At 42.0% G+C, this 20,074-nt stretch overlaps 1 protein-coding gene across 4 annotated transcripts in view; it reads left to right on the forward strand.

Annotated features, from left to right (window-relative positions):
- The window catches only part of zranb3 (zinc finger, RAN-binding domain containing 3), a 101,419-nt gene that overhangs the window by 64,400 nt on the left and 16,945 nt on the right, over positions 1–20,074 (forward strand). For all 4 annotated transcript variants that reach the window (XM_086125827.1, XM_086125850.1, XM_086125836.1 and 1 more), the window contains 3 exons: positions 3,968–4,077; positions 9,555–9,659; positions 14,110–14,252. In XM_086125827.1, coding sequence (XP_085981953.1) covers positions 3,968–4,077; positions 9,555–9,659; positions 14,110–14,252 — 358 coding nt within the window. The remainder of the gene's footprint in view (positions 1–3,967; positions 4,078–9,554; positions 9,660–14,109; positions 14,253–20,074) is intronic.

A 20,074-nucleotide genomic window follows, 5' to 3' on the forward strand; every position in this document is an offset into this window, starting at 1 on the left:
GGCCAGAAGTCAACAAGTGGGGCCTGTGCTCACAGCATGTCACCATTCAATCTGATTTCAATTTACCACAGGTGCCTTGTTCTCTTCTTAAATGAGAGAATGTTCACATTGAGCACATTTGATCGGTGCAGTGGGCAATGTCCTGCTGCCTGCATCATTGTCAGATCTTGAAAAACAAAAAAGGCATTGACTGTCCTAGCAATCTATTGGACCTGAATCTGATCGGGCACCTTTGGCACATCATGTGTTGCTGCATCAATCACCAGACAGCATCTAAAACTGTTTAAGTTCAAGTTCAAGTCAACTTTACTGTCAAATGTGCTCTATGTGCAACATGCAGCATAGATGAAATTTCTTACCCTCTCAACCACAGGAGAGAAAGGAGCCGCTGCGGGTGCCCACGCCGCCATCAACAGAACAGTTAACATTAAATGACTAAATAATACAACACAAAACATAAGACACAGAAAGTCATGCAATCTTAAGCACTTTTTCTGCATACACTTTCTTGTTTGAAGCAGTTCTAGTATCCTTTCACCAGTGGATCAAAGATGTCATGCTGAAAATGTGCACACGTCTGCTACAAGTTAAGTTTGAAAGCAAACAAGAAGCTGTAGCGTCCATTGACGAAAAAGAGATTGGTCACGCCTGCTGTCCCAAATAAATCCGCTTCAATTCCAAGCTTACTCTCCTTTCTTCTCATTGTCGGCTCCACAAGCCATCCATCCCTCCAGCCGCAGACTGTCCAACAGCACCGACATTTCTGCTGAACAAAACGGGGCTGTGAAAAATGCTGCCCATTACAGGCGCCCCGGGGCTGTCCAGCACACACAGTCAAATGGCACCGACATTCCTCCCAATCAAAATCAGTGCTGGTACACGCATGCTCCCGATAAGGCAGCAGTTTAAGAGTTGACTCAAGCCCTGATCCAGATCTAGGATGAGATTCTGCAGGGGGCCTTGCTTAAATTATGGGGAGTTCATTTGCTGAGATTTGGCAATTGCAGCCCGTGATTAAAAACGTAAATAAAAAATCTCAGTCCCAAGTGAATTGATAATTGGGGTTTCCATTGATCACAATTGCATTAGTTTGTTTTCAATGAATGAAGATTTTCGAACTGGGTTCACTCAGGTTATTCATCAAGACCTGTGAGGTGAAGTGTCAATTTTGTTAAGGGATTAGCGTGTATGTTTGCTTTGGCAGTACTTGTATCTCTTTCTCAGGGCTCTCATTTTGTCCGGGTTGAAAATTGTGTACAATTTCTTGTGAACAAAATCTCACTGCAGCTTCCGTGAGTGTCACGCCCTACCTGTAGAGTACATACTTCATCACAGACCTTCTTTATCTGTGCCCAGGTGTTTCCTGTTTTTGTTTTTAAGCTCCATTCGCCAGTTCGTTTTTGGACGCCCCCTCTTTGGTCTCCTTTGGGGGTTCCACCTCAAGGCCTGTCTGCTGATATTTAAGGCCAATTTTTGAGGGATATGTCCAAACCCCTGCTCCAGTTTTATCAGTGGTGAATAAAGGTTTGACATGCTGTCTTGCATTCTTGCTCTCCACGTCTCAGCTCCATAAAGCAGGACTGATTTATGTTGGCCATGCAAATCCTTATTTTGATCTGTGGTTGTCTCTGTTCGAACACCATGATTTTTGAGAAGGAATGCAGCCCTTATTTGACTTACTTGCCTTGACATCTGCATTATTTCCCTCCGTAGTTGTTGATGACGCTGTCCAATAATATAAAAGATTACATCTTTCAGTGGGGTACCATCGAGCGTGATTGCTTCACCACTACTTTTTTTCTCCTTATGGTTTTGGATTTTGCCCCATGGATGCTAAGGCCTTGAGACACAATTCAAGAGCCAGAAAACAAACGGTGAAGGTGAGCGGAGAACACCTTCTTAGACCTCTGAGGGAGTAAAAAGCATGCCTGTTTGAAATGGTAGAAGGAAAATGCAACATGCCTTTGGACATTCCCTCATCACAACCCGTATGCATCCATCGATCACTTATTCAGTCTGTTTGTTACATGCTGCCGCAAGTCTGTTTCTGGCAGCACAAGTTTAATATGAAACACAGAGGTTGTCCAATAAAGGTGACCTATGGGGTCAGGCGCGTCGGCTAATGATTTCCCTCTACCTGCCCAGGGTTTTCGGAAGCGAGCCACAGAGCTGTCAGATGCTCCCACCTCTTGATTGCTCCGAGATTACTTTTCTCACGGCACGCACAAGCAATCACTCCTCCCCCACCTCACTGCCTCGCACGCTCTGCTGCCTGTCGCCCCGCCGATCTGCATGAGTCCAACGTTTATCCACGGATTCATGTTTTCCGGATGTTAGTTCAAACGCTGCAGCAAACTCGGCTATACTGAAGTTCTGCCGTCTTGAAGTATATAGTTGCATTTTTATTTCATCTTTTGTTTCAGTCCTGCAGAAGATGAGATGACTCAGTCCAATTAGCCGTTGTTTTCTTTCGCTTGCAGTAAAATAACAGATAAATCCCAAAGCGTGTGATTTGAAAGCACTGTTCATACTGTGCAAGTGACAGTCTAATAAGACGGCTTTTTAAGATGAATTGCCCCCATCAAATAAATGACCCACTTAATGCAGCTTGTGTGTTCAGCCACTGCAAACAGCCAATTGGGGAGAAAAGAAATAAAAAACTGCTTACAACAAATTTCAGGTGCACATAGTGGAGCGGTTAGGTTTCATTGCCAGTGTTGAAAGACAGATGAGAGTTTTATTTTGAAAGGCCAAATACATTCACAGTGCTTTTATTTTCAAGATGAGGTGGCCCAGAGACAAAATATGATAGGGCACACCAGCACCTAAGAGGGAAGCACAAACATGTAGGTAGAGATAATGGAACATCTGTCAAGGAGCGTAGATGATACCCGAAACAACATCACTTGTACAACTCGCATCTTTAACCTGTTAATGCAGTTTTTAAACCGACTAGTTAAACTTAGCCCATGATGTCTTTAAGGTGAAGCTACCAAGTTGGCTGATCAAAGAGGCATTAGCAACATCAGCTCGTGTGCAAGCCAATTGGACACTGATACAAATTTGCGCGCGCACACACACACACACACACACACACACACGCACACACACACACACACACAAGGCAGACAATGGGCCACATGAAGTGATTTAAAGCAAGTATTATCAGCGTCTTATAGGTCATTGTCTAAATGAAGCGTGGTGGAGCAGCAGCAGTCTCATTTCCACCACCTGACCTTTTCTTGTTCGATGCTGGCAGGATGAGCAAGTTACATTGCTGACAGTAATGACCTGCTCCCTGTCCTCCCTCTCCCTCCTCTCTCCTCTTTCACTTGTTTTATCACTCACACTCGCTCTCCCTTTCTGTGCTGTTTGTTGTGTGAAGTTGTTCAACATAAATTGGGAGCTCTCTGTCCAACTCATGGGCCTCATGTGACTACACAGGATTACACAACTGATGAATAATGGAAGTGAAAGAAATACCAGGTAAAAAAAAAAAAAAAACTTTTTTTTTTAACTGAAAATAGGACTTCAGTCTCAAGTGCACCAGACAAGATGTGTTTCGATTATCTCAGCTTCACACGAAGAAACATGCTCAACACAGAACTGAAACACTTATTGATTCCAAAATATTATGCTTCAAAGGGGTGAGTTCAGGTTAGCTCTGGTAACCAAAATCCATATACTAGCTGAAAAATAAAAATCAAAGCCCCATTTGGCCTTTTTGTTCAATTCAAATGTTGGTTCAAAAAATAGCTTTGACCTTAAAAAATGTTTTCAATTGGAGCCAAGAGCTGGGGCCGATTTGTCTGGTTCCACTGTGACGGGGTGTCGCGTAATTAACCTTTATCCACAATAAATGCTGAGATTTATCATAGAATACCCTTTCTTGTTATCACATCCGAAATGTTGTTCATATACTGTACCTCAGGACCAACAGTATATGATTCTATTCTTCTTTGTCTAGAACTTGAAGCGCCGAAAGCGAATGGCTGTGAGGACGGTGGTGATCGTGCATACCAGGGCCTGCAGTTCTGCGCCAGTCAACACACAGACCGAATATATATCTACGATCAGGTAGATGTGTGACTTTTTAGATGTATTAAACAACTGAGCAGTGGACGAATGCATTCATTATTGTTGTTGTTGTTAGAAGAAACAATATGAAACACCCTTCAGCGCTTACGGTGGCTTGTGAAAACGTTTCAGCGCCCTTTTTTACCTTTTTGTCACATTTCAGGCTTCAAACATAAAGAAATAAAATTGGCATTGGGACACAGTCATGAAGCGGAAGGATATTTATACAATATATGAACTTTTTTTATTTTTATTTTTTGAAATAAGAAACTGAAATGTGGGGCATGAAATATTGTTCGACCCCTTTCCTGTCAGGTCAGCCAACTCACTCCAGATGTTCACCGATGATTTCGGAATGATCCATTGTTGACCTGAATGACTGATGATGATAAATAGAGTCCATCTGTGTGTAATCTGGTCTCAATATAAATGCATCTGCTCTGTGATGGTCTCAGAGGTCTGTTAGAATATTGGGGAGCAAACAGCATCATGAAGACCAAGTAACCACCAAGCAGGATAAAGTTGTGGAGAAGTTTAAAGCAGGATCAGGATTTGAAAGCATTTCACAAGGTTTAAACCTCTCACGGAGCACTGTTTGATCAAACATAGTCAAATGGAGAGTGTATCAGACCACTGCAAACCTACCAAGACCCAGTCGTCCCTTTAAACTTTCAGCTCAAACAAGGAGAGCGGAGCACTGATCAAAGATCCAACCAAGACGCTTATGATAACTATGGATGCACAGCAGCGATCCAGAGCTAAGATGGTGAAATTAGTTGCACACTGCACAACTCTGGCCTTTTTGAAAGAGGTGGCAAGAAGAAAGATATTTGTCAAAGACGACCATAAAAAGTCGCCACAAGCCACCGGAGTGATGCAATAAATGTGGAAAAAGGTGCTCTCATCAGATATGACCGAAATACAAAATGGTATGCATGAGCGCACTATCCTGACTGTCACACATGGTGGTGGTGGCAGCATCACCGTCTGGGAGTGCTTTCTTTCAGCAGGAGCAGGGAAGATAGAGCTATTGGGAAGATGATATAGAACAATTTTGGAAGAAAAGGTGTTGGAGTCTGCAAAAGACATGAGACTGGGATGGAGTCTTACCTTCCAACAAGAAAGTATCCGGAACATAAAGCAAATTCTACAATAGAATCGTTTAAAACGAAACCTAGAATGGCCAAGTCTAAGTCCAGACCTAAATCCAATTGAGAATCTGTGGAAAGATTTGAAAACCACTGTTCACAAACGCCCTTCACCTCATCTACCTAAATTGGAGCTGTTTTTCAAGGAAGAATGGGCAAAAATGTCAGTCTCTAGATTAGAGCTAGCCGATTTGACGATATCTTTTGCAAAGCTGAAAAGATACATTTGTATCTTTTCTATCGTCATTTGTCTTCTGCAGCCAACTGCATGTAATTAAAACAACAAAACAAAAACAAAGAATAGAAAAACAGAATCACCGTTTTTTTCTGATAGTTGAATGGAGGAGACGTGTTAGCAAGAACAAGTTAAGCAACGAGCTTTGGCTGTCTACTAATGCCTGCTACATACGTTGCGGTTTCGCTCCAAAGTCCGTAGTCACAGCCTCCATCATCTCGCCTCCATGGTAGTAAATAAGCTACACTTCTTACAAGTATCGTTCACGCGAAGGGATTACGAGGAGTGATTAACAGAGGGAAAGCTGGAGAAGCCATGCAAATTGTGACGATAACGTAATGTCATTGTGAAAGAACAGAATTAAAGTTCTTGGGTGACTGAGTACACACAACAGAGGTCTCGAAGGAACCGCGTCAAAGCGGCACGTATCCAACTTTGATCAGCAAAATAGCAAGCAAGTTAATAAGTGTCTGGAGAAAAAAAAAGTCATAATAATGCTTCACGCACACAGCGAAACAGGAACGGTTCCCTTGTCCCACACGACAGCTGTGAAGAGTGGCCCAGAAGATGAAAAGTATATTAATATTGAGGAAAAGAGATTCAGAAAATGGATGCAAATAAATGCATATGCTATTACAAATGTCGTTTGTTTTCACAATACAGTCCTGAGTTTTCATTTTGACTTAAAATAAACCTCAAAATAGAATTACAGTAAAACTCATCATTTTGTTTTTTTCATTCAATTTCTGTCAGAAACTGTTCTTATTTTTCATGCCTTTCGTTTTGATTGATATCTTCATTGGAGCCAAAATATGTCGGCTCCTTTGGTTCTGTTTACATGTGATCATTTTAGATAGCAGCACTACTGGATGCAGTTCTCATTTGATACAGGTCTGTTCAATGTCACTTCAAAATAAAGTGAGGAAAAGGTAAGCAGTCAAAGCGTGTTGGGTAATTTATTTGTATGGAATAACAGAAAATATATTGTGGAATATCGTTATCATGATAGAAAATTGGCAATATCGTAACTTTTTTTTCCCCCATATTGCCCAATGCTACTCTAGATGTGCAAAACTGATAGTGCCATACCCCAAAAGACTTGCCGCTATAATCGCTGCAAAAGATACTTCTACAAAGTGCTAACTCAGGGGGGATATTTTGCACGCCCCACTTTTCAGTTTTTTTCTTTCTTCAAAAAAAGTTCAACCTATCATATGAATTTTGTTCCACTTCACGATTGTGTCCCACATGGTGTTGATTCGACACCAAAAAAATAAATAAAAAATCTAACTTTATAACTTCATATTTGAACTCTGAAATGTGGCAAAAGGTCAAAAAGTTACTTTCGCAAGCCACGGTTAGATCAAATCAAATGGAAACCTTTCCTATTCTAATTTACTTCCACATGACATCTTCAAATTTAACCGGATGTACCTTTCTGTAAATGATATTAGCGGTGGTTCATGCTGCCTTTCCAAGAAGACAAACTATTATTTTACCCCGGTGTGACTCTGATTGCCCAACAAGGTCAACTATCGATCGCACCGTCATTACTCAACCCTTTTGTTTCATTCATGAGGGATCAAACTCCATCCACGCCAGCAGAGATAGGAGGCGGGGGGTGGGGGGGGGGGTGCGTTACAAAAAGGGGACCAATGTGTGTTGAAATGAATCCACAATGCTATGTTAGCGTGACAGCAATAGACAAGTGTCATGTACGCCTGGCTGAAACGATAAGCCACAGAGATAAACGTCCCCCGCTGTCGTTTAAATGATAAACTGGAGGAGTTCTGCCTGGAAAGCTGTCACAGTGGGATAATCCTGGAGCAGGCACAGAATTCACATGGGAGACAGCTCGGTTCACAATCAGAGGACGATTCATTACATGGCGTGAAACTGAGAAATACTGCATTAAGAGTATGAAGAAAGTGATGTGCGGGCTCTCGACGCCATTGTTATTTTAGTCACTGCCACCGCTATCAGGTGACTGGCGTGTCAAACAGCAGGCACTTGCCACCTAGAGGATAATAAGACTTTCTATTCACCTTCTTGACTGCTCACAGTAAATGCATAAAACGAAGAGAAAGCAAGAGTGAGTTTTGGCTTGTATATTTCTAAGTGTAATAACGTTGCATCGCCCACACTCTCCATAGTATTGCACAGGTCCGTATTATTGTTGATCGGTAACTGCATTGCTACGTTATTACCCGAACTGTATTTAAGTCTGTTGTTTGTTTGTTTTAAACACCCATGGTGCTTTCCTTGTTCTTGACTTGATATTGTCGTAGTTTGTCGTCTTCGAATATGTCGTAATGTCACCCTTCACTGTGCGCCATAATATATATGTTGCATTTCAAGTGTAGTATTTTCTGTAGAATCACATACTGTAGTTCTCTGTTAGAAAGTGATGACATAAATTCAGATCTAATAATGGAAAATTGGGAAGAATTTGTTTTAGGCTCAAACTTTCACCATCAAAATAACCTTTTTACATTTTACTCTTACCTGTATCCACAGTTATTTAGCCAACATTTTAACATTCACAATTGTCATGTCCTGAAAAAACTAATTAATCAAAGCAAAATTATAATGTTGCCATTCATAAGTCACTCTCATCACAGACGGCCACAGAGCATGTAACGTTTTCAGATTTTTCACGTGCAAGTAATGGGAAGAAGATAACCTCATTGCATATAACCTCTATGAAATGTACATTTAAAATACTGTAGACTCTAAGTGTACGTAACGTAAAGTTATGACATATATGCTGAAAAATGACCCCCAAACCACTGATAACTTCGATTTTGAATTAAAACGATATAAATTGGCAACCCCAGGCACATTTTGCACTGAGCAACATTGTAACCCGGAGCAACCTAAATGAATTGTAGTGCATCCATTTCTTATGCCGCTCATCCTGTTTGGGGTTCCCATGGTGGAATGTGTCCAGGACAGGTCGCCAGACAACCATTCACTGTTTTTCACCCTGTCGTTGAGTGGGAAGTATTGTCTTTATTTCAGCTCTCCAAAATCTTGACTCATCACCTCCGCTGCTGAGATAAGCGGAATGTATGTGGTTGGCATTCTGGCAGCTTGATGTAGCAGGAATATCTTAATGCTCAGCGTGCGAATCGGGAGGACAGCGTGCATTTTCTATCCACCAAACGTCTAATCCTGCTCCGTGCTGCTGCAGCAGCACAAGCCGCTCCCTGGCTCTCTGCCATTTATGTGACCATAATCTAAATAAACACACAAGCCACTGCACATTGGTGATACAAAGAAGGAAAACATCCCGTGCTGATTTGGACCTGAATTCCATACAGTGTGCCATTAACCTTTTAACTCTATCTCTTCTGCCTGCCTGCTGCTCTCCTCGCTCCACCATCTTCATGTCTGAGCTGAAGTGGCTCTTGCCCCTTCACTCCACTTTGCATCCTCTGTTTTGTAAAATGCTCATGATGCTTGACAATAATATAGCCCTCCTTCCTGAACCCTCTTCCAAGTTGGGTTCACCGTGAGGGTAGACTGAATCTTAGGGGAGCAAGAGTGGAGCACTCAGAAAGAGGTAATAAAGGGTGAAATAAATGTTTAAAAAAAAACCCAATAATAATAATCTTGGGGATGTTGATGGTGTTACATTTTACATCATTGTGCAGCTGCTTGCAGATCATTATCATGGTGAACATGCGGCGATACACCAGCCTTCTTAACTCATTAGTATTAATGTATGCGCACTGTCACAAGAGAAGTATTTTCTTCAAAGCAGTTTTCATCTTATTTGAATTAAATAAGCAAGGAACCTAATGAGAATTACTGCGGCAACCAGCAAAGAGTAGCAAGTCCGCGGTTGTCAATTAACTACAAAAAAAGTTGAACCAGCTCTTTCACTCAGGGGGGCGCCTATCAGTCACTGTTCATAAAAAAAATAAGGTAAGGTTGAGATGTCAAGAGATTTTAGCACACACCACATATAGCAGTGATTTTGTCTTTTGCAATTGGAACAGAGAGGGATAGAGAGGGAGTAGTATTCATACTATTGGAACAAATCCTCTTGCTTAAGGCTAACTCGTCGCCTTCATCGTCTCTTCTGTTAGAACGGAGCTGCGTTGAACTTGAGCTTCATCCCCCTGGACATCAAACTAACCAACTGGGACGACCTGCCCGTGGATTTCAGCCGGCATGGAGAAAATCGAATACAGGTCTACACTTTGTGTGTGTGCGCGTGTGTGTGCTTGCTGTGATTTACTTACCTTGATACAGTGTGTGTGTGTGTTTGTGTGTGTGTGTGTGTATATATATATATATATATATATTGCACTTAATTGAACGGTGTACACTGAAACTGTAACATTTATTTTGTGAATGCGAACACTTTGTTTTTCTTCTTTCTTCTTTCTACCCAATCTTGCTGCTGTAGAGTGTAAATTTCCCCAATGTGGGACAAATAAAGGATATCTTATCTTATTTCATTTCAGTAAAAACACCTTAAAGGGGGAGTTTGTAGTGTTTGAAAACCTAACATTTGCCGACGTTTGCAATGGCGAGTAGGTTGGTAGTATGACATATTCATATTAACTCTTTTATTCCCAATGTCGTATAAATACATCAAGAAAAGTCACGTGTGTGCCCTTGTATCAGGGCAATTACTTCATTTTGTATCACAATAAATCTGTGAGCCTTGCAAATCAGTCAAAATCCAGTTAAAACGGCCCTGATTGTGGGGTTCGCTCCAGTGAAAATGGCTGGGATACAATGACTTAAGTCACCATTCCTTTGGAATGTACGATCAATGAAAAATCAAAAAGTAGGAATAACGCTATCTGTTGAGACCCTCTCAGTTTGCCCCAGGTCCAATCACACTCATTCTGTTTGCTAGTCTTACGTCTAGTTGTCAAATGAGGGATGCCCCCCCCCCCCACACACACAATTGCGCACATACCCTCCCGATGTGGACTTCTGCCGTAGTTTCAGCGAAGCTCCTGAAGCCGAAGATATCGAGAGAGTGGGGTCCACTCGCTGTGCATGCGTCTGCGAGTGCGCCAAAAATGATTGCCGCGCACCTCATCAATCATGTCTTCTGTCTCTGATTGCTTGTTTTTCCTTGGGCGGTGTGGTTTCTTGTAAATTAAGAGGTACAAGATGAGGACGTTCAGTAGAGGGCTACTCCCCTCCTCCTCCTCCACAGATCGTTTCACTAATCCTACTTTCATGTCATGTTGACAGTTTTAATACATATGCCAAAAAGATTTTTGTTGTTGCTGTTGTTGTTCAATTTATATATATATATATAGATAGATAGATAGATAGATAGATATACACACACACACACACACACACACACACACACACACACACACACACACACATTTGTATTGTTATTTTCCTCACTGGTTAGAAATAAGGGGTTTTGCCGCTTTGTCATCTGGTGTGTGGCATCCATTTAAACTTAGAAAGGGCTACAGGTTGGCCTTTATTTTGCAGTCAGATACGTTGTAAGTGTTAACCAGGGTGTGTTAGCAAAGACGAGCCACAGGGCTATCAAATCTAACTGATAACTGACACCACTGCTGCCAATCATGAGCAAATAGCCCAACAGGGTTCAGTATGGACATCATTTTCCACCCCTGCAGGGTCTGGAGGGAGAAGAGCTAGAGGAATTGCCGGGAAGGGGGTTGAAGATGGAAAGAAAGTGAGGGAGGCAGAGCCAGTGTCAGGAGACAGGCAAGGCAGACACTGCAGTTTTATGAGGATCATTACAGGTAGACGGATCATCGCCTCAAACGACCCAGCGAACACCAAACAGCTCATAGTGAATCTAGCAACCTGCTTTTGCAGCAGCAGTGCTGCTGACACAGTCCCCACCCGCCACGTTGTTTATGTCCATTTGTAAAGCCAAGGCGTGAGTTGCAACCATCGTTTACACTCTGCTTTGCTCCAGTTGTCCACTGAGATCAATACTGAGCATGCACGTTCATGTCGGCTATACCCCCACTTTGGAGTCAGCAATGCATTGCTCGTCCACGTCCTGTTTAGAAGGCCAAATATTTAATGCTGCAGTCCATATCGTATCTATATTTCAAATTTTTACAGATTGTGTTGGCTAAGAGCAGCTGAAGGTGAGTAGTACTTGCAATTAACAGAATGGGCATTACTATCACATGATTGCTAACATTCAGTGCGGTGGAAAAGTATTTACTCCTTCCTAATTTCTGATTGCACATTTATTCCACCAAATGTTCAGACCAATATGAATATCTCACAGATGCAACCCAAGAAAATCCATCCATCCATCCATTATTCGAGCCGCTTATCCTGACAAAGTTGCAGGAGCCTATCCCAGCTGTCTACGGGCAGTAGGCGGGGTACACCTTTCACTGATTGGCAGCCAATCGCAGGGCACGAACAGACAAGCAACCAGTCACACACACGCACACACAAACTCCATACAGGAACGCCGGAGCCCGAATTCAAACCCTTTACCTCTCCACTGTGAGGCAGACGTACTAAACAGTCAATCACCGTGCTGTCCATCCAAAAAAACAAACCACAAAATGCAATTTATTCATTCAGATTTTATTCATGAAGGGATTAGGATACCTTCTCGAGACATCCTGGGTGAGTTGTTGGTGCAAGTCCTTCTGGGAGGAGGCTTCAGAGAAGAGCCAGGTCAAGCTGTAGTTACTGTCTTCTGGCTGGTGTGGGAACACCTCGGCATCCTCCTGGAATAGCTGGATGAAGTGGCTGGGGACAGCGAAGTCTGGGCTTCTCTGCTCAAGCCGCCGCCTCCACGACCCAAACCCAGATCAGTGAAAGTGGATGGAAAAACTCCAAATGTGAAAAGTTTTGTTCCCTGAACCTAATAACTGATGTCATCTTGGCAGCAATAGCTGAAATCAAGTGCTTGTGATAATTGGTGATGAGTTTTTCAAATTGCTGTGGAGGAATTTTGGCCAAGTCATCTATACAGAATTGTTTTCACTTGGTCATATAGAAGGGTTTTTTCGAGCATGAACTTCCCTTTAAAAATCATACCACAGCATCTCAATTGGATCCAGACTTTGAATTGGCAAACCCCGAATGAGAAAGAAAATTGCATTTGTTAAGGCCTTTGGAGGTGGACTTGGTTATATTTTGTGTCATTGTCCCTGTAGCATAAACCAAGTCGAGTGCTGAGTTTGAGCGCATGAACTGAAGGCGAAAAGCATCCCCTTACCTGTGGGTAAGCCTTTTGCTTTGGAACTTCAAATGCATTCCAGTTCTGCCCAGCATCTTTCTTATAGTTGAGTGATGAACAATGACCTTAATTGAGGCCAACGAGACCTGTGGTTCAATGGATGTGTCTGGGTTATTTTGTGCCCTCTTGGCTCAGTCGTCATTGAACTCTTAAATTGACCGGCCACTCCAGTGACGACTTACTGCTGTGTCCAGTTTTCTGTTTCCAGTTTTTGTTGAGAATGGCTGTGACCGTGGTTTACTGGAGTTCCAAAGCCTTAGAAATGGCTTTGTAACCTTTTTCGACGGAGAGATTGCAATGGCTCTTTCTCGTTTCTTCTTTCTTTTGATTGTGCCATGGTGTTTGTTTTTGACATCTTGTAGCCTATTTCACTTTGTCTGACAGGTGCTGCCCAAAACTTGAACTCATGAGCTATTACTTTTTTTACATACATTTTCCCCTTTATTAAAATCATGTCTAAACGACATTGTGTATTTGCTTTTGTTGTCTTTGTCAGATATATAATTGACTTGATGGTCCAAAACATTTAAGAGTGATAAATATGAAAAAGAAGCCATAAGTTCAGAAAGGGGAAATACTTTTTCCACAGTACTTGCTGACTTAGGAACTGTTTCACGCAACCATTAAGTAGCACACAGGACTTGATCTTTTGTCTTTCACTTATGTAGCGCTTTTCCACCTATGAATGCACTCAAAGCCCTCAAATTCACCTACTGATGACGCAGCATCGGGAGCCACTGGGGATTCAGTGTCTCGCTCAAGGACACTTGTACATAGTCACAAAAGGCCGGGGATTAAACCTCAACCTCTTGGTGAGGAACACTCTGACCCTGAGCCATGCCGCCCAGGGTTACTTCAACCACAGTAATTATATTCTTGTTAAACTAATACATCTCTGACAATGTTGGTCAAATGTGATCATGATCTTAGCAGATTTTAAATATCCAAGATGTCAAGGCGACCCGATGTATTATTGTATTCATGCTGCTATCCAGTAAGCTTGCACAGTTATTCACATGCAATCGCAGTCAGACATGACAGCCAACACCCAGTGTCTCGATTGCTTTGACTGACCTCTCAATTCTATATCTTTGCAGACGGTACATAACCATCTAAAGGGTATTACAGTAGTATTATCCATTCATTTTTATGTGGGATATCTGTTATTTTTCTGTTGGATTTTCTTTGAAAGCCTGACGTGCTTTGAAGCATATGCATCACTCTGGCTCAGTTTGATTGGCTTTATTCGGCTGTCTAGAAAGTCATCTCCATGTGGTTGCCTTTTTGCTGATTGTTTTTGAATAGTCAACCAAAAACACTATGGTGCATCAGATAAACTATCCATTTCTTTCTAGCGACCTCTCACCCGAACCTCCATCTGAGAATGATGGAAGGTGTCAATGTGTGCCGTGCAGGTGCTGCGCTTTGCTCAGGAATGGAGTGGCCTGGCAGCCATGAAGCAGAAGCTGCTCCGACGTAGCCGTCTCCTCTGCCACAGCCCCACGCTTGGCTTGCAGCAGCTGGCCAATGCCCATCAACCTCACAACAGCACCAAGAGGTCAGGCTCCATCTGAAAATGTCATCTCGAGGGGGAAATTCATCTTTGATTCTTACTTTGGCAACTTCAAATAAGTGATTTTTAACAATAGCAAAGCTGGAGGTTGGAGGTAGAATGGTAGCCTGGAGAACACAAATCGACAGTATGGCACAATTTGGTTATATTTTGTAGCTTTTCAGAAATCAAAACACTGTTGGACCCAATAAATGGGTGTTATATTTGCAAATTTGGGACCCATATAAAGTGTTGAAAATGGCTTGATGATGCAACGTTAATGGTTGACAAAAATGCCTTTTGGGAATCACCTGAAAAGTGACTATTTTGGATTTCAGACGACGCCAGCAATATGAATTGGCACCAAATCATAACTGGCACGAAATTTGACACCTTAATACATGCTCGCTTCCAGCATATATCTAATTGTTGTCATTTAGTTTCTTTCCACGGAAGAGCAGAAAAAATATCATTGTTTCTTGGCCCATGCCACACCCTGCTCTATTTTTGCGGAAAAAGGTCAAATCAGTCTGCTGCAATTCTGCTCAGGAAGAGGGAGGGAGAACCAAGTTCCATTTCTAACTGTTTCACCAAGTATGCTAACTACGTTACACACAGTTTGCGCTGGGAAGTCCAAGCTCATATGTTAGCATTAGTAGCCTCCAGCTTTTCACTCGATCATGCCTGGTAATATAGCCTGTTGTAACATGGTCGATGGTGGAGAGAGTGAAACGCAAACACCACAAAGTCACAATCCAGGAGGCGACGTGAGATTTCACAAGAAAGCAATCTTGTTTGTCAAAACCTGCTGCACCCCCCGCCCCCCGGCATCGCGAAAGGCAGAAAACAAGTTTCGTATGTTGCTGTTTCAAGGAAGTCGACTGAGGCAAGACGGAAGACGCTGATTAGTGTTGTGCATATTTTATGGACAACAGCACACAATGGCAGGTGTTGTGGACAAGACGTAGCCAATTACTGATGCATGTATGTGTGTGAATGTGTGCAATTTCTCAAGTGGAGGAATATGTCTGGGTGCATGAACCTAATCAAGGTGTAAGTAGGAGGCAATTGGCCCAGCTTGATTTGATAGTTGTTTGATGTATTCTCTAATCAGAACCAATCAGCCTCCGGCTCAGGTGCGGCGTTGCGATCGCATCTCACCTTTGCACCGCTGAGACGCTCCACTTTTAACGACTAAAAATGTAATGCATTTTGCCCAGGCTGCCAACACTGTTCATACTTTCTTCACTTGCCACTCATGGAGAGTCATTGGGATTTAAAAGAGGAGTAAAGAGGATTTTAATTGAGTTGGCATTCAGTTGGAGGACACCTCATACTGAATTTACTGCAAATGTTGTCCCGAGATGCTTCATTACACTAGATCAGGTGTCACAAACATTTTTGAGGGTGAGAGCAAATTCATGTGTACTGATTGTGTGAAGGGCTGCCAAGTTGTTACACATCTGAAATAACATATTTGTCAAAAATACCTTCAATAATATGAGCATGTGTTATTTTTCATACGTGATTTAAATTGTCAGACTTTGATCGTGTTTAAAAATGTCTCACAATACTGCCAGTGTATTTTTAAATCAAAAATTCTACGAGCAAAGTCCAGGCACTGGCGGGCTACTCAGGTGGTTATGATGGGCTACCTGGTGACCCCTGCACTAGATCATTTCCTGATTACTTTGTATACATATACTGTACATGGTGGAACCTCAAAGGTTAAACACAATGTAGTTTGGGAAGCTGACCAACCTTAAATGATGTCATTTTCGGTCAAGTGCCAAAATGTCCACCTCCTCCAACACACTTGATTCCAATGATCAAAATCATTAACAGTCTTCTGCAAAGCTTGCTGATGCTCTCGAGGACCGTACTTGGGCACCCCTGGTTAATAACATATGTAGGCTACGTTGCAAACATTGAGCACACTCTGCCTCTCCGAACTCAGAACAAGAACGTCAGAGTGAATTTCCGAATGCACCCGATGTTGACGGCAGCAAACAAGTTCTGAGGGGTATTAAAATATTCCTTTAACTGTTGAAAGGTTTTTCTTTTTAATTTAAAATAACTGATGTTAACTAGAATCCCGCGTCACATTGTGGCCAAAGGTAGAATCCTTCAAGTTCAAGTTCAAGTCAACTTTATCGTCAAATGTGCTCTATGTGCAACATACAGCTCAGATGAAATTGATTTCCTCTCAACCACAGGAGAGAGAGGAGCCGCTGCGGGTGCCCGCACCGCCGTCAACAGAACAGTTAACATAAAATGACAAAATAATACAACACAACACATGTTCATGGTCAGTTACTGCGCCTTTTGGTGGGATAAATCGTCGTTGTGGCGTAAGGAAGCCGCATGTTAAACTAGCCACACGACACATATTTGTTGCTATGACTGCTGCTCCGTCTGCTTCCATTTCTTATTCTACTTATATTTGACAATTGGCAATACTTTTGGTGCATTTCCACCAATGTTCTAAGCTGTGCGTGTGAGTATTTCTGCACTCCTCTCAAACTTAACTTTACGATTTACTTTACAAAAAAGACCATTTCCACTTCCCTTACAGTTTCATTCATGCGACTGAAGGTGCACACTGAGTTGTTCTACTTTAGTTTGAAGCATATTTTGACACATATACACTCACACGCACCACTTACGTGACACTGCAGGAGACATGCAGACCACTCCATTCAGAGAGTGGAAACTGGGGTGTTGTTTATGAGCCCCTTGAATGAGGCTCTTTCACTTGTTTCAGAGGTCAGGTGACTAGAATTTTTTTGTGTTTTATTTATGAGTGTACAATGTGGGACCATATTGATACAGATTGTGCTGAGACTTAATTATACTTTAAATGGCCTGTGTACTCAAGTAACATACTAAGCCTGGTTTTGTTCGTGTGACTAATCTGTATTCAATTATTTGTTCTACTTTGATATATAGGTGGTTTGAAATGTTTCCATTTCTTCTTCTGCTTTCTTTTGGGGGTTGGAAAATATTGTTGGTGCATTACCACCACCCACTGATTGCAATGCACTGCAAGTATTTTGCAAGCCCCAAGCGAAAGTCACACAATTAGGGAACTTGGATTTTGGGTGCCAGTCGCACCTGAGTATAAGTCGCTGGACTGGCCAAACTATCAAAAACAGTGTGACTTATTTATAAAATATGGTAAGTTGTTAATTTAAATATCATTAAATCTTTTTGCAAAGCCTAGATTTGTTTTGTATTTTGTTCCCTCGCTGAATCAAATTTGAAACAAATTGACCTCAAAATCATGTTTATTTGGTTTCACTGTTAGAACGTATGTATGTATGAGATGTGCAACAAAAATATGCAGCAGCACGGACAATAAAATGTACCTTCAGAGATCATAATGAGTGTAATAAATAATAATAATAATAATAAAACACAACATTCAGGTGTATTGAGTTTCTGGAGATCTTGAAGGAAATGCTGACTGCTTCACATGTACTCTTATTTTCCACAAATGTGCCTCTCTGGCTTTAGTTGGAGCTATTTTGCTCGACAGTCACCATCAATTTGCAAGAGGATGGTTCCTTCTTGAGTCTTGAAACCTCTCTGTGTCCTCCACCGGTCATCTGGTGCCAAATACATTTATTTCCCCAAAAAGTGCTTGAGCTTCATGACAGCTGACCTCTGGCGGAGTGAGGCCGTGGCAGGTCCACGCCAGGGAGCGGCACGGCCATCGATCAAAGGCGTATTCAGCGGGCGGCGGCTGGTGAAGCAGCTCATTAGCTTGCTTTTACACACCTGAGCACTGTCTGGTGCTTTGCAGGTCTGCAGGTAGGCCCAAAGGAGCTTAGCATAGGATGGCCATCAGCAAAAGCATATATGCCAATAAAACGGCTTTTGTCTGAGCAGCTGCAGCCGGCAAGCTCCTTTTTCTTTGCATTGCTTTCAAAAGCCATGCTCTGATCCTTAGTTAGGCTGAGGCCAAATGTAGTTTGCAGGCAGATGCACGTGAAGGGGTTCAATATACACTATATAGACCAGAGTCTTGGGAAACATTTTTGTGCAGCAGTCAGTGCTCTCTTGAATGAATGAGAAAAAAAAAAACACTCAGAAAGGTAGAAGCCGTTATAAACTATAAAGTGGAGACCAACGCAAGAGTGTCATCTGTGTTCACATTTTGTCGGTTTAATCGGCATTATAATGTGAAAGGATGCTACAGCAGTCACCTGATTACGCGGTCTATGCACCAAGCAATATGAAAAGATGCAATACCCTCGCCCCCGACGCCCGCCTTCTCTCCCAGAAGTACAGCTGGGCTTATTTTGCATGGGCAGGCTTCATGCGGTGTGCTGCGGCTGTTTGAAGCAAAGAAAGATCATCTGTTTGATGATGATACACCATCGGCCCTCATTTTTTCACAAAATCTTCGAGCCCTGCATGCATCTCTAATTCCTTGATGTTTTGCCCCCTAACATCCATTTTGATTGCTTTGTTCCACATCTTATACCTTTTTTTGTTGTTGTTGCTCTCATATAGACCAGGTGAAAACATTTACAGATCACAAAAAACAGTGGGGTTCATTTTCATTTTTGGGTTGTTTTATTTATTTTTTTCAGCCACTCTGCATGCGCTTAAGTGTCCGAGCTCTTCCAGGATTTATTTCCAAGGTGTCAGACCAAGCAATAATGTTGATCAAACATGACTGTCAAAACAAATGTTTGTAGAGTACAACATCAATTATTGATTCATTCCACCGCTTCATCCCTGGTGAAATAACTACCCAACCCCATGGATAAGCCCCTTTTTATTTTCGTATTTCTGTTGTCTGTGCGCCACAGTGATTTTTCGTGAGAACCGGTCACAATTTTATTTGAATTATACAAGCATTCCTTGACAGAGATCTCCAGTATCCAGTTTGGATGACATTTTTCCCACAAAAATTCTGTGTCATTCAAAGCTATTTTACATTTAATGTTTTTTGTTATAAGCGGCAGTAATGGCCACGCTGGGGGAGAGCTCGGAGCAGGATTTCATTCATATATATGCATTGGCTGGTGACCGATGGATGGATTTAATATCATAATGGAGCATATTAGATAATGATAGGTGTCCCTAACTGTTGTGTCCAAACAGTTTACTGTATAAAAGTAGGAAGCAAATCAGTGGGAAATGACTATTTTGATGATACTTGCACAATGTCAAACAAATGGAGGATGCCCTGTGGGCACATACAGTACTTGCTGTTTGCTATGGTACGATGTGACCATGCATTTCTACTTTTTTACTTATTCAAAAGTAAACATATAAAGCAATGTGAGATGGGTTTTTTTGTTTGTTTGTTTGTTTGTTAAATTTAGTGGAAAATAGTTTACCGCATAATGAAAAAAGGATGTTTTAGCAACTTCCCTTTGACTTGAAATGAAAAAACACTCCACTGTCACTGTAGGTCAGTTTTGACGATTGCTTCACTTGTTCCATTGGTGATTTTAAAGACTGATGACAACAAGAGTTTTCCTTTCACTATATCAAGCTTGCCGCTGCGTTTTTGGTCCCTTTTTCATTCACTTTGCTCGCTTCTCAGCTGTATATTCCGTCAATACTTGCATGGCGGAGGTCATTTTAATTCCTCTCCAGATTGACAAAAAGCGTTGGGTGCAGTTTTCAGCTTGCACACCTTTGCGCTAGGATAACAAATTTGGCTGTGGAAAGCGGAAAGTGAACACCGGCTAGTGAGATGGAGTAGATTAGATGATTGACAGTCGCTGTGGGGAAATAAGCTTGCCGCACCGGCGAAATGGACAGAATTCAGGAGGGGAGAGAGCAGAAATTGAGTAGACAAAAATGGA

The sequence above is a fragment of the Hippocampus guttulatus genome, chromosome 1 (genome assembly GCF_054856545.1).
Source record: "Hippocampus guttulatus isolate MCC_2025c chromosome 1, RoL_Hgut_1.0, whole genome shotgun sequence".
NCBI classification, from domain to species: Eukaryota; Metazoa; Chordata; class Actinopteri; order Syngnathiformes; family Syngnathidae; genus Hippocampus; species Hippocampus guttulatus.